Here is a 14717-nt window from a genome sequence, read left to right on the forward strand (position 1 = left end):
GTTTTATAAGGGTTCTATTGGGGTTCTATAGGTGTTCTATATGGGTTATATAGGTGTTCTGTAAGGGTTCTATGTGGGTTATATAAGGGTTGCATAGGGGTGCTATGGGGGTTCTATAAGGGTTCTATAGGTGTTCTACGGGGCTCTATAGGGGGGAAGTCAGCAGAATACTGGGCATGAACGTCTGCACCAAATATAACGTCATTCCATATCGAACCTTTTGAGATGTTTTAATAGGGAATTGGACATTTGGACTAATTGTGTTGCTGCGGGTAAGATCCTGGGAGAAGCCATGTCTCTGGTGTTCATCCTGTAAGGATCGCTGCTGTCCCCAGAGCCGCCTCGTCTCCTCACAATAACATTCCCATACAACAGAACCGCTCTGTGAATTACGTCTCAAGGGAAACACATTTTCACCCGGATAACTTTTGTTTGTAACGTCACAAATACGTTTCTAATTATAGTCGGTGGAGGTCTGTGATTGGAGGACATCAGATCGAGGGGTGGGACAAATAAACAAATGACCTTCACACAGTAGACTGCTGTGTGTGTCCCTCGTGTGTCCAATGTTCACTCATTTTTATTTACATGCTTAAAGTTCAATAAAAATATCAAATATATACTTATTTAAAGCCAATCCACGATTGATTTCACGAAACTAAGTTTACTTCAACATAACCAAATACTTTTCTTTTTTTGGTTTGTTTTATTTACAATGCTAACCATGTGGGAGGAAATATGTTTCCCTCTTAACGCAACTGAGAATAGATAGTTAAGTTGTATGGGGACATCATTGTGTAGGAGACAAGGTTGCCGAGAGACAATGCGAAGATAACAAATAAAATGCACAGAAGCCACAGAGAAAAGAAAATACATTGAATTAAAGCTGGAATTAAGCAAAAAAAGTCTACAAAAATGTTATATTAAGGTGAAATTAAAGAGTCATTATGTGTTATACTTTATTTTCATAATAAGCCAGCAGAAAATTCATATTTATGAATGTCTGCAGCCTAAATTTGCTCTTGATATGTTTTTATTTTTTAATTTTTTTAATGTCCTTGTTCTATCAGTCTGATATAATAATCCCTGAGCTGATACTTCCACAAACATGTATCTCATCAAGTGAATCATTATCGTCATCTCCATCGTGTCCGTAATTAAAAACACATTAAAAAGTACATGAGCATGATGTCACCACCCAAATATTTTGAATCTGCTGGTGAGAGTTTTGGGCAAAAGGGTGATGAAGTAGTTTTGTTAAGTTATCAGACACTTACCAGGAAGTGAGAGAGGGCCACACACAGGAAGAAGGGGAATGTGCTTCCTGTTGGCCAGCGCTGGGCAGATTCCTTGGGCCGTCATAACTGACACAACCGACACACACGCGCACACACAAATACACACAAATACACACAAATACACACAAATACACATGCATTCTAAGAGGTAGGAATGTTTTTCCAATGAAATCGGGGAGAAGCAGACAGTCAGGAAAGACAAACAGTCAGAGTAGATAACATTGAGACAGTGTGTCCCGGGTACAAATTACAGGACATGAAACCAGCTCGGCTCAGGAGAGATCATTGTTTCGGCGACTTTTTAAAAAACTTTTTAAATGATGTAATTTCTCTACAGTAGAAGACTTAATTAAACACAACACTTGGGAAACCACAAAGAATGTGTTGCATTAATCATGAGGAAAGCATCCATTGTTTTTTACATGACACTACATGTCATTTAGCTGACGCTTTTATCCAAAGCGACATACAATCGTTCAGCGTAGACGCAGCTACTGGGAGCAATTCAGGGTTAAGTGTCTTGCTCAAGGACACGTCGACTAGGGGGCTGAACCTCCAACCCCCTGATTGAAAGACTGACCTGCTACCCACTGACCCACAGTCGCCCCATTGTTTTGTTGTACATTTTATTTTTTGATTTGTTTTTAGGTTCACTGAAAAAAAAGACAAAGAAAAACTTTTCACAATAAATAAGTTAAGAGGAATTTAATAAATGTAATAAATTAAAAGAAAAAAAATAAAAGAAAGATTAAAAAAAATAAAATTAAAAAAAATAAGACAATTCAAATTAAAAGAAAAATATAAAAATCTATATATACAGGACTGTCTCAGAAAATTAGAATATTGTGATGAAGTTCTTTATTTTCTGTAATGCAATTAAAAAAACAAAAATGTCATGCATTCTGGATTCATTACAAATCAACTGAAATATTGCAAGCCTTTTATTCTTTTAATATTGCTGATTATGGTTTACAGCTTAAGAAAACTCTAAAATTCTATCTCATAAAATTTTAATATTTCCTCAGACCAAGTAAAAAAAAAGATTTATAACAGCTGAGTGTTTGTCAAGGCTCAGGAAACCCTTGCAGGTGTTTCGAGTTAATTAGACAATTCAAGTGATTTGTTTAATACCCTACTAGTATACTTTTTCATGATATTCTAATATTTAGAGATAGGATATTTGAGTTTTCTTAAGCTGTAAGCCATAATCAGCAATATTAAAAGAATAAAAGGCTTGCAATATTTCAGTTGATTTGTAATGAATCCAGAATGCATGACATTTTTGTTTTTTTAATTGCATTGCAGAAAATAAAGAACTTCATCACAATATTCTAATTTTCTGAGACAGTCCTGTATATATAAAAATTAATTTAAAAAATATATATTATATATATATATTATATATTTATAAAATAAATAAATTAAGAACATTTAATAAATAAAGAACAGACAGACATAAGTAGCAAATATATAGTAAATATGGGGGGTCATCAATCGCTCTTTACGATTTTTGATCAACCCATTGTTAAGATAAAACCAAATATTGATCAGCAGCTTTGCAGATGACACAATATGGGTTGCCATACGTTATGGCAGCTTTTGTCCAACATCATTTAATAACAAGGTCAATATTATCATGGCCATAATAAGAAACAAATATACTACAATTAAATAAATACGTTAATTATACAGCCTGCCACCTCTTTTTTTGTATCTGTATTAATGTTATTATTGTTGTTCTGTCTCAGGACATGTCCTCACTGTCTCGTGTTGTTTTCAATGCTATCTGGTGACACCAAAAACTATTTCCCGAATTAAAGGGCTGACTCATGTTTGCCCTGGTCCCGCCCCTGGATATGCTGCTATAGGCTTATAGGCTGCTGGGGGACGTTTAGGATCCACTGAGCTCCTCTCTGCTCTTTTCTCTCCTTATGGATGAATTTTCATCTCTCCATCACACATTACTAACTCTGCTTTCTCCCCGGAGTCCTTTTGGCTTCACGTCTCATCGGACGCTATGAGACGGCATAGATCCTATCTGCCTGATGGATCATCGAGGTCTGGGTCGTGGAATTCCTTCTACCAACTACGCCACTCTCCTGTTGAGACTCCGCCCACTCCTCCTCTCTACCTCCATCTGCCTGATGGATCGTGGAGGTCTCCATCGTGGAATATGCCTACTACGAACTATTCACACACTCTGTCATATTCATTACCTTCGCATTGAAAATGCGGAAGGTTATGTTTTGATCGCCGTGTTTGTATTTATTTATTTATTTATTTGTAAGCGTGTTAACTCGCATAACTAAAAAAGTATTAAACCGAATCGCATGAAATTTGGTGGGATGATTGGTTATTATCCGGGGACCATTTGATTAGATTTTGGGATCGATTGGGTCAAAGGTCAAGGTCTTGAAAAGGTCAAAATCTTCTTTTTACCATAGCGGTCAATTTTGATCCAATTGGCATGCAAATAATGCCAAAATGTTCATAATTCAATGCCCAATCTTGTGATATGCGAAGGTATGCGCTCTACTGAGTGCCCGTTCTAGTTGAACGTGTTTTAACTCTAAATCTGTCCTTCTGGTCACATTACATCTATTGCACCTGTCCATCCTGGAGAGGGATCCTCCTCTGTTGCTCTCCTGAAGGTTTCTTCCCTTTTTTCCCCCCTGAAGGGTTATTTGGGAGTTTTTCCTGGTCCGATGTGAGGTTTTGGGGCAGGGATGTCTATGTGTACAGACTGTAAAGCACTCCCAGACAAATTTGTAATTTGTGAAATTGGGCTATACAAATAAACTGAATTGAATTGAACTCAATGCGGTAATAATTTGGTGGTTAATGTATATTCAGTTGTTAAAGACGAATTCAGATCCAGATCTACTTAAGTAAATAAAGTAATACGGCAAAGTAAAAGCACTGAAGCTGCTTTAAGTGGAACTCATTTTAACAACTTGACATACTGTTGGGCAATTTCATCTTCACCATTTCTCACATTTTATTAGCTGATTACGTGTTGAGTTGAGTACAAATCGACTGTACGGGTAATGTAAATGCATACACGTGTGTACAGTATGTGGACACTCATCTCAGAGGTGAGTGAGAGCTGACGGACCAGGCTGGTGGATACTAACATTGGTTTGTCCTTGAGGGCTTCCTGATTGAATCACACGGGCTCGATGACGTCATACTTCGGATTAGGGAGGGCGAGAAAGAAAGAGAGAGGGAGGATGAGTCACTGGCTCTCTGATGACTGTCTCCACTGAGTGGTCAGATAATTCAGGTCCAGAAAGAGACACAGGCGCAGCACGCCCCCCCTAATGGCACTCAAATGAAATGACTTATTGGAAACTCGCAGAATACACCTTTTAGTAAGATTAGATAGTATTGATGCCCGCTCCCGCTAAACAACGACACAAGCCCTGCTCGTCCGTATTATGTATGGGCCGAGGATTTAAATAAGCGACTATAATGAATACCTGCGCTGCCATGAGACCTGCGCTCAGCTTGTTTCAGATTACTGGAACATTCAGGAAGAATGATCCGATATGTGCTGATCCATCGAGGACGTCAGTGCATCGGAGGGCCCATTACTTTGATTTGGGTTAATAGCCCCACTCTAAAAAAATTGTTTTAGATCCATGTTGGAAAACAAATGCAGATTTAGAGCTCCTCCTGGGGTTTTCCGGTTCAGAATTTACTTAAATTCTGCATTCAGGTCTGGAGTGGACACACATCCTGGGGCTCAGGGGGGTCTCGGAGGGGGGGGGCCGAACATCCGTTTGAAGTGACTCAACATTTATTGTTGAGCGGTAACGCAAAGCCGTCATGGAGAGACGCAAAACAACTATAAGACACAAATGAGATGAACACAAAGTGATGCACAACGACCTCAGGGGATGCAAAATGACCACAAAGACATGCAAATCCACTGCAGCAGCTCAGACGCCAAGGAGAAGGGAACGACTCCAGAGACGCCGCGTGACGACAAAGACGTGGACAAATTATTACACAACTACGGATGCTAAATCGGCCGTTATCGTTAACAGTGTTGCATTCAATAATATTTTTTTCCGTATGCATTAATCAACAGATTATTTATTTCGATGAACAACAACAATTTCCTGGGGCCCAAAGTGTCATCAAAAAGCAATCACTTTACAACAATGTACAATATTTGCTTGAAAAGTGAAACAATTCATTGATTCTCAAAGTTGCAGATTCATTTTCTGTTAATCGACAATTTGACGAATGATTGCAGTTATGAATGTGGACCGAGCTTGAATAAATAAAGACCCAACACTGGTGATACTGTTGACAAAGAGATCAACCGGACTACCCTGTTGTGGTTATGCACAACGATCTCCAAGCAGTGCACCGAGGACCGACGGAAAACTTGTTTTTAAAGTGATAATGAAATATGTTGTTGTTTTGATGGAAGAGGAGGTCTGGCGTTAAACAGCTACACGTTATTTTCTGGAGCAACATCAATCGTTTATCAGACATGAATCTTTTCCAGGTGTCTTGATTATTTTTTCCAAACAAAATAAGACATTAAAATAGAAAAGTGTTACACTCATAAAGAAATATTAAGTGCGATGTTTCATTTGCCTCAGTTAAAGAACGATATGACAAAAGACATAACACGTCAACTCGAGCACATTCGCAGTAATAACCTGTCTGCATCTCAAAAAGCCAGATGGCAGTGTTGACATCTCAAAAAAGGTTCGCTTCACATCTCTCTTGAAACACGGGCATCTGACGCCCTCTTGTGGCCAAAAGCGGAACTGCTAGTCAGCGTCAGTACGATTGATGATACGGACAGAAAAATAATCTAACAAAATTGTATGAATCTCAGTGTGATAACAGAGCTAATTTTGCATCAACAACAACAACAAACGAGACTCCCAAGTGCCTCTCATCCCATAAATGGCATATTCTGTTTTAAGCGGGAAAACAACAAGCCTCAAGTGTTCATGCATCAAAAGTGAACGAAATCACATCCTGACACCTGATCAGAGCCTCTTTCTGCACCCCGATGGGGGTGTGCAGGTCCGACACCTGAAAGTTCAGCACGTCAATATCCGATGCTCTGAACGTGGCCTCCACCTTCACCCTCTCGTACATGTGAAACTGAATCTTCTTATTGGCCATGGACAGCAGACATCGGAGGAAACGCTCCCTCAGCACGGAGCGGGCGTGCTGCTCCTTCGGCAGCTGCTCGGGATCCGAGTCGGACGCGGCCGACGTGGGAATGGAGGTTCGACAGAGAGCGATGAAACGGGCCGATTTGGGGTCAAACCCGCGGCTGTTGGGGTCAGGTCCCTTTGGCAGGCGGAGCACAGTCACCGGCGTCGCCATGTTCAGTCTTTCTGCAGATGATCAAAACCAAATATGCCTCATGTTAAAATTGCAATGCACCTTTTTTTAAATACATTCATTTGACGTGTGCAATATTCAGACAGATGGACACAATATTTTTACGTTAAAAAAATTGGATGAATAAATTACAAACGATTAATGCAATATATGATTACTTGAAATAGATCACAATCTAAATATACAATCACTAAATATACATGTCAAATATCATTGTAATTAATACATTGTATTTTGGTTTATGCCACACACTTGGTATCATATTGGGACGTGCACGCACTAATTTCACACTTGCAAAAAAACAATGCAAACATCTAATTGGTTAGTTGATGGGACATAAAATAAAGTGATATAAAGATTATTTAAATGTGAAAATAATTTTGAGAATCAGTCATCGAGAAGCTTCTATGAAGCGTCTCCCGAGTTACGATTTACTTATTTTATAAATCATGTAATCAATAACGACAGTTCAACCTTCTTTTAGGAACTTGTGTTCGACATGTTTGCTTTTCTGCTTTTGGACTTTCTCTGAAATTAAGCAGACAATCTATATAAATCGTAAGTTTAACATCAGAACACATGGAACAAATTTATGTTAATACTTAAACTAAAGTACATTTTAAACTCGTGTGCTTTGGCGTTTGAATTCATTGCTAACGTTACGTTTCGTGCTTTTAATACGAGATTAATGTGGTATAAAGTACTCATGAGCTTCACATTAATACAAGTTTTTAACTTATTAAAACGTCATCGCTTGAACTGATGTCACAGTAACAGTTAACCTAGGTTAGCTCGTTAGTTAAGTTAACGTTTGACATACCAGTAAGGTCACTCCACAATGACACATTTTATATGGGAAAGTACAGTTAGTTAGTTAGTTAACTTAGCCTTAACTTTCCTTTAAGTTAGCACGTTGCTAATTACTCAGCCAACTCTGGTCAAATAAAATGGCATTGCGTTTATTTGGACACATTTGAACATGCTCTCTTCCTTCCAGTAGAGGCCAAGCACATGTAATAGTTTAATGAAAGACGAAATACAGTTTAACTGAACCCTCATTTTGTAAAATACATATTTAGTTACTCACTGTTTCCTCCAGTTATCAACATCAGCGCGAACAGCCAGCAGGCAGGCTTCCTTCTTCTTCTTCTCCTTCTTCGTTGGATTTATTGGCAAACAGGAACGTAGCTCACGGGTTTATTCGCGCCGCCTAGCGGACTGGAGTGGGAAGTAGAACGTTTTAAATTAACAAATGTATTAAATAAATATAATAATTAAATAAATAAAAACGTCATAAAATTTCAGAAAAAATACATGAAAAATAAACGATGACAGTTCGAAAGTATAACACAATATTTGAATATATAATAATGAAATAAATAAATAAAAACGTCAGAAAAGGCCAGGAAAAATACATAACAAATAAAAGGTGACAGTTCAAAAGTATAACAAAATATCGGATGCATTGGGCGAATATGATACCCAATACCATGTTCCCAATTTATCACAAAAAAACAACCCTAAAATAGCTGCCATCCTCTTGACATCCCACTTGAAGACGGAGATGTGCATCTCATTGGAAGTATAGTATAAGTCAGTGTCATTGCATTTGCCAGCCACATTTACTGTCTTGTATTACAGAAAAAATGTAAGATCCTAATGTCTCTTATAATTACGACTAGTCATTGGGACAGCACCGAGAACTCAGTTCACACCTGTTGAATGAAAACATCTTTGAATTTGAGTATCAATATAAATGCTGATACTCCTATACTCTACTGTTGTCCATATGCCAATAAATATATTATATAAACAAAATGTGTTTCTTTTTTCTCTTTCAACAGCACATCAATGAGATGATATCCTGAGAGACTTGGAGACATGCTGGGAGTCTTTGTGTTTGTAGGGCTTTGGGTGGACAGCCGATGTCTCCTGGATGTTTCCCAGTAAAATGCATTACAGGAAATAAAATGGATTCATGTGTACGTGACCAGTGAGTGGGCTGAGTCAATGGCCAATGTTCAGCAGCCACGGATGAATGAGTAACCAGAGAGTGGGTTGAAATACATTGTTTTTTGTCCGTGCACATCTGTTATAGGAAGGAATGTGTTAATCACCAGTGTTTAGGGTTTTTCACAAAATTATTATATTACCTCAGCCACACACATCTGCAAGGGGAATGGAAAGTGTCCACACATTTGAACAAGTGTTCCCACAGGGGCGCATTTAACCCGGTCTCACCCCCAACTGGACAAATACCGTCAGGTTGGTCAGTGCTTCTCCGCGTGTGTTAAGCACCTTTTTTTTGTTCAATACCTTTATAGCTTATCAGGCTAACTCAAATGCACTTCCCACTCAAATAAGTGCATCATTTTCACAAAGTCCAAAAGAGCATCAATCATATTTCATCTGACAAGTTGTTGCTGCACACATGCAAAAGACATGGCAGAGGTGGACCAGTGCACGTGGAGTATCCGGGGACCTGGAAACATGTAATGCACGGAGACAGAAAAGAGAACCTTCCTGTTTCATGTTCCCCCATCACAGCGCGGTGAACATGAACTTCATTGCACCTGAACGCAGCACAACTCAAGGCAACACCTCAGTGCTAATGTGTATAACAGTTTACAGATAAATAAAAAAGCATTTCACAGTCTTCTCGCCTCAATCCGTGTATCAACTCATTCACATACCCTGAAGCAAATCAATTTCTGCATCAAGATATTACATATATATAAAAAGTCATCCTGTGATGTTGTTGTTGATGTTGCTTCACCACTCTCTGTGCTGGTAAGTAGTGCTGCTGATTGGGTTTCCTTAATTGAGCTCGTTTTTTGCTCTTGTTCATTGCGTCATCCCAGAACATATACATTGTTTGTTTAGGTGTGTGTATGTGCGTGTGTGTGTGTGTAGGTGTGTGTGTGTGTGTGTCTGTGTGTGTGTGAGATGAGTCAAGGGGGACATTGATGTTTCAGTGGTGGTCTTGTGGTTCTACAAACTCAAATATTAATTAAATTAAATTAATTTGTGTTTGTCCAACTCACAATATTTAAATGTGTCACCTCTAAGAAGGGCTTGAATCGTTTTTTTGAGTGCAGAGCAGATGATCAGTGACGTTTTGTTTCTATATGCGCAGTGATTCCCCCTTTTTTAAATATATATATATATGGATCTTATTAAATGTGAAACTGTGACCTGAGTCCAGGATGAAGCCTGAACGTCTCTGCAGAGGGATATGTCGGCATTTCACACATCACAGCTCACGTTTCTTGAAAGTGAACACACTTCGCAGATCGTTTTCTCTCTTGAATGCCCCTTCCACGCGTCGCTCTTTCTTTTCTTCCCCGTGTGTGTGTGCGTGTTGACTTTGGAAGGAGGTGCAGTGACGTCAGGGGTGGACGAGGAGGCGGTGACGTGTGCTTCTGATTTGAAGGGTAGAACCGGGAAACTCCGAATTTGAGCTAGACACATGCTGACAGGGCTAGAGAAAGATACTGATACACCCATAAAGACTACACAAGCAAACAGTTTCATCACTTCTCTTTTGTTCATTTCTGACGCAATTTCACTTCGTCACGTGACGTGTATTCTTTCTCTCTAATGGATGAGACTTAAATCAAATCATGAAAAGTAATTAAGTAGAAGTAAATTGATCGTTCAAAATAAAACACTACAACGCCTTTCCACAAACGTGCTGCATGGTGATCTAATACACTTATGGTGATTCAGAAAGGTCATTGTATTGGATACTGCAGAAAGAGTACTTAACTTCCTTAATGTTCATCTAATATTAACATGTTTTTGCCAGTTTAAAAATCCATATAACTATATGGACAATGACTCATAAATTGGGACCTTTGTGTTTGTGCAGGAGCTGCCGTGGGACCGACTGCCTCTAAAAGTAACAGCAACCGGTGAGTGTTCCCGATGAGTGTGTGTGTGTGTGTGTGTGTGTGTTTGTGTGTGTGTGTGTGAAACAGTATGCTTTCAATGTTTTGGGTGTGAGGCATTTTAGCAAAGTAAATACATTATGGCTATAGTCCTTCCAAGGATAGGCCATCACACTTCTTCTGATTACAGACAGAATTAAATAGAAATAGGAAGAATCTTCTCGCGGTTTACGTACAGATGCGTCAGTATTTTACATTGAGTCAGTTAAAAAGGTCCTAAAATGTTCTCCAGATTCCAGGCGGCTCACATTTTCCCCTCCCTCTCGTGCAAAGCAGAATTCCTCCATCTGCCCAGCCCGGCCTATTAATAAACATGGCAGTGCCGATAACTGCATACTCCGGTTTAACCTGTTGATACCTTCATCTTTAATTCCCTGACAGCTTGAATTGGTAACTGTGGTCATACAACTTATCCCTTGTATCTCAAAATGTATTGACGTATATTTGTATGTATAATAATGGTTCGGGTCCTTATGAACTTTTCTCAAGTTTATCATCAGGTTAAAAATATCCATTTGGACAAATTAAATATGACCTTAAGTGGTGATTTTATTGTTTTATTTACAGAGCAAATTCATGGTCCACGATGAATACGTTTTGGATGTGTAATATGGAATATACAGCGAGGATACATATATATTTGTATTTACCTCTTTGTTACCTGTCTAAATGTTCTAGTTGTGTTCACAACAGTCCATCAGAGGGCAGCATTACAAAGGATAAGTGGGAAATGTGCAAAGCCATGAAAAAAGGCTGCATTTACATGTAAAAATTAACTTGATTTTTTTTACCCATTCACTTTGATGTCTATGCAATACTAATACTTCCAGAAAAACCTGTGTGGGAATAAAGTATGACCTCCGCGAGTGAGAATCGCCTCCATCCGGGGGCAGGGCTGTCGTGCTGTGCAGGGTGGGCTTTCAACCCCGAAGAAGCCACTTGTTGTAAAGTAGAAGATGGGAACAGCATGGTGGGTAATAATCACACATTTGTGTCAAATAGCAAAGAAAATTACATTTTGATTTTTGATTTTAACCCCGGAAAAAAAGTAGGGGAGCTTATATTTGCGGTTAGGAAATTGAATAAAAGAAAAAATACGACGTAATATAAGACACATAGATAAAGACATTATCTAAGTCACTTAAAGCCCCATAATGGAGTTTTTCGCTTTTAGCGCCCCCTTCAGTTTTGGAGGTATTTAACGTTTACTTCAGTGTCGTAAATACCCAGTTACGATAGATGCAGCCTCGCATGCACTTGTATTGATGACCAGAAAAAGTCAGAAACCAAGAAATGATGTCAACCGATAAGGTAAGAATATTCAAAGATTTTACATAAATATGACTGCATAGTTTTATTCATTGTGATATCGGAGAGGAATGCTAACATAACCAAAAGAATGACAACATTTAGTTTAGATGAAACACCGATCGCGTTTTCAGCCCATATACGTTGTTTTCTAAATGTTTGAATGTGGAGTACGTGTGATCGAATACAATATTGTTGACAACACCAAAAAGCTACATATTCATAATTTACATTGGAACGTGTAATTCATTACAAGAGACTTCGCTTGCTTCGCCCTTATCCTGTAGCTGCGAGCGTGGAGTGGCACTATATGACATTGCGTAATCACTGCCAGAAAGCAGGTCGAAGTACATCCGCCCCGGATCGGGCGGCTCCAGAATCCTACATAGCGGAGTTATTTCCCCACAGACCCCCGATGGCAATGGCGGAGGCGCAAATCGCCATATTAAAAGTCATTGTAGCGGCACAATTTTTTTCAAGCTGTTATTTTAAGGTACAATTGTTGCATAATGTTACTTTAAGTGTGGCGCATTTTTTTAGCGTTTTTTAGGCAAAAGCGTACCGCTCATCAATGTCACACTCTGCCAAGGCAGCCAATAGGATCAAGCAGGAGGCGGGCTTTCCTTCCTGTTTTCCCGACGAGAACCTCATATTAGCGGTATTTAATTCTAAAGCTTTATAATTCTAAATCAAAACACGACTCCAACTGACTCCTGCTCAGCCGGAAGTACAACTGAAAGCGCTCGCCATCGAGACACCATTTGCAAAATAGATTTTGGTATTCGCCGCACTCTTTCCACGTTCACTGTCCTCTGCCTGCTTAAGCCCATGCCATTTTCCTAAAGTGACATAGCCTAATAACATTATTACACAACCTGCCATATCATATGATACTACCATTTTGGGAACATTTACACACACAGAATACATTTAAAAAATATTTTATTATGCACATATGTGATAATTTATGTACAGAAATGATTTGGTCATACATTTTTGTAATTCATAGTCATTCCCAACAGCCATAACAGACACAACAATTCAATGCATCACATTATGTGGTTCAGATACAGCTGCCTGTGATTATACACTTGGCCAGTAGGTGGTGTCGTGAGCACATGAAGTTTCAAGAAATGAACCCTTTCTCGAACCAATTGGCTGAAGTGGTTCGATGCCTCATGAGGCTTCATCTCACCATCACTACTCAAAACATTCATAAACTATAAACCTGCACTGGGCCTATTTGCTAGACTCTACCTCTGGCACCTCAAAGACAACCTGTCACAGTTCAGCTCCTCATCTTCCTTTTATTAGTTGTTTTCATCCTGTCTGCCTGTTTCACTAACTATCATGTCTTTCCAGATCCTGCTTCCCATCTCGTTAGTCCAACTCCCTTCACCTGTTCTCTCACCTGCCTCTGATCCCTCCCACCTCGTTAATCCCTCGTTTACTTCACCTGTTCTCTCACCTGCCTCTGATCTCTCCCACCTCATTAATCCCTCATTCCCTTCACCTGGTCCTCATGCCCATCTCACCTGTTGCCCATTCCCTCGTTAGTCCCTGTCTACTTAGGTCCCCTCACTTGCGCTTCTCATCTGCCAGATTGTTTTGTGTTTTTCCGACAAAGTCCTGAAGCGTTCCACATTGCGTTTATATATTTATGTCTGCTCTGTTCCTGATGTTAATATGAGTAAAGGATCATTATCAAAGCAACAGGATGACCCCAACTTGTCTTGTCGCAGTGTGGGATTCTAATGAAGTAATAATTAAGTAGGTGGTTAATTAGTCGAAATAAAAAAAGTCCCATATGTCTTCTTGCCTTGTAGCAACATCGTCTGGTTAACTAATTTGCTTGCTCGATGTCCAATATGTACTGGATAATAATAACAATGGTATCTGCAGGTTCAAAGCATTCCTCCCACCGTGTATTCTTTCTCTTCTAATCTCGAGACATAAACAGAGTATAACTTTCCAGAGTGGACCTGTGTGGGAGTGATAGTTATTCTCAAGGAACAATGTATGGAGAATGAAAGACTACTAATATCATAATAAAATGTTTCCCTTGTTGACGGATGATCTTTGTTTTAATTTGGCCCGTGTTGGCGGATTCCAGTTAGCCACACATTCCTCATGTTGCCGACTGGGACGTCTGAATAAATGAGTTCCCCCAAGAGAAAATACGAGACATAACAACATATTGGCACCAGTTATGGAGACACTTAATAAATACTTGACATGCCTCTACGGATTGAGTCATTTAAAAGTAACCACAACAACAAAATCCTTCAAAAAGTGACATTTATCAACTTCCACCAGACATATTTGCCTAAAAAACAGATATAAGACTGGTCTTTTTAAAAAACATTTTAACAGGAACAAAGTCTCAAGGGACTGTTCAGTTTTGTTTAACGTGGTTTGAGGATGCCAAAAAATCTGATAAACTGGAAACCTTGACCGCATAAACACACTCTAAATATATTGTGAAATTCTCTTCTCAGATAAGAAATAAGATTTATAACTTGATGGCGAATGTGAACCTGAATGCAAAATGTTCAGTATATCTGAAACCAACTCACGCAGTATAGTCACACGTTGTCTGTTTTATATGAAGACCAAACAGGGAGTGTATAGGTTTGTGTATGTGTGTGGCTCATAAAAGGAGAGTGAAGATGGGTTATTGAGCTGGTGATAAGCAGAAGGCATTGACAGATCATTTAAGCAACCGTTAAAGCACCTTCCAGTGCCAGAAGACAACCAACTCACTTTCGGATGGGGAAACTGT

General features: G+C 39.2%; 1 protein-coding gene across 1 annotated transcript; it reads right to left on the reverse strand.

Annotated features, from left to right (window-relative positions):
* Positions 1-5376: 5376 nt before the first annotated feature.
* Positions 5377-7791, reverse strand: gemin7 (gem (nuclear organelle) associated protein 7). Its single transcript, XM_056441278.1, has 2 exons — positions 7765-7791; positions 5377-6670 (listed from the first exon to the last, which is right to left on the reverse strand). Exons 1-2 carry the CDS (start codon positions 7784-7786, stop codon positions 6273-6275), a joined length of 420 nt encoding a protein of 139 aa, XP_056297253.1. The 5' UTR covers positions 7787-7791; the 3' UTR covers positions 5377-6272.
* Positions 7792-14717: the final 6926 nt, after the last annotated feature.

The sequence above is a fragment of the Pseudoliparis swirei genome, chromosome 20 (genome assembly GCF_029220125.1).
Source record: "Pseudoliparis swirei isolate HS2019 ecotype Mariana Trench chromosome 20, NWPU_hadal_v1, whole genome shotgun sequence".
Lineage (NCBI taxonomy): Eukaryota > Metazoa > Chordata > Actinopteri > Perciformes > Liparidae > Pseudoliparis > Pseudoliparis swirei.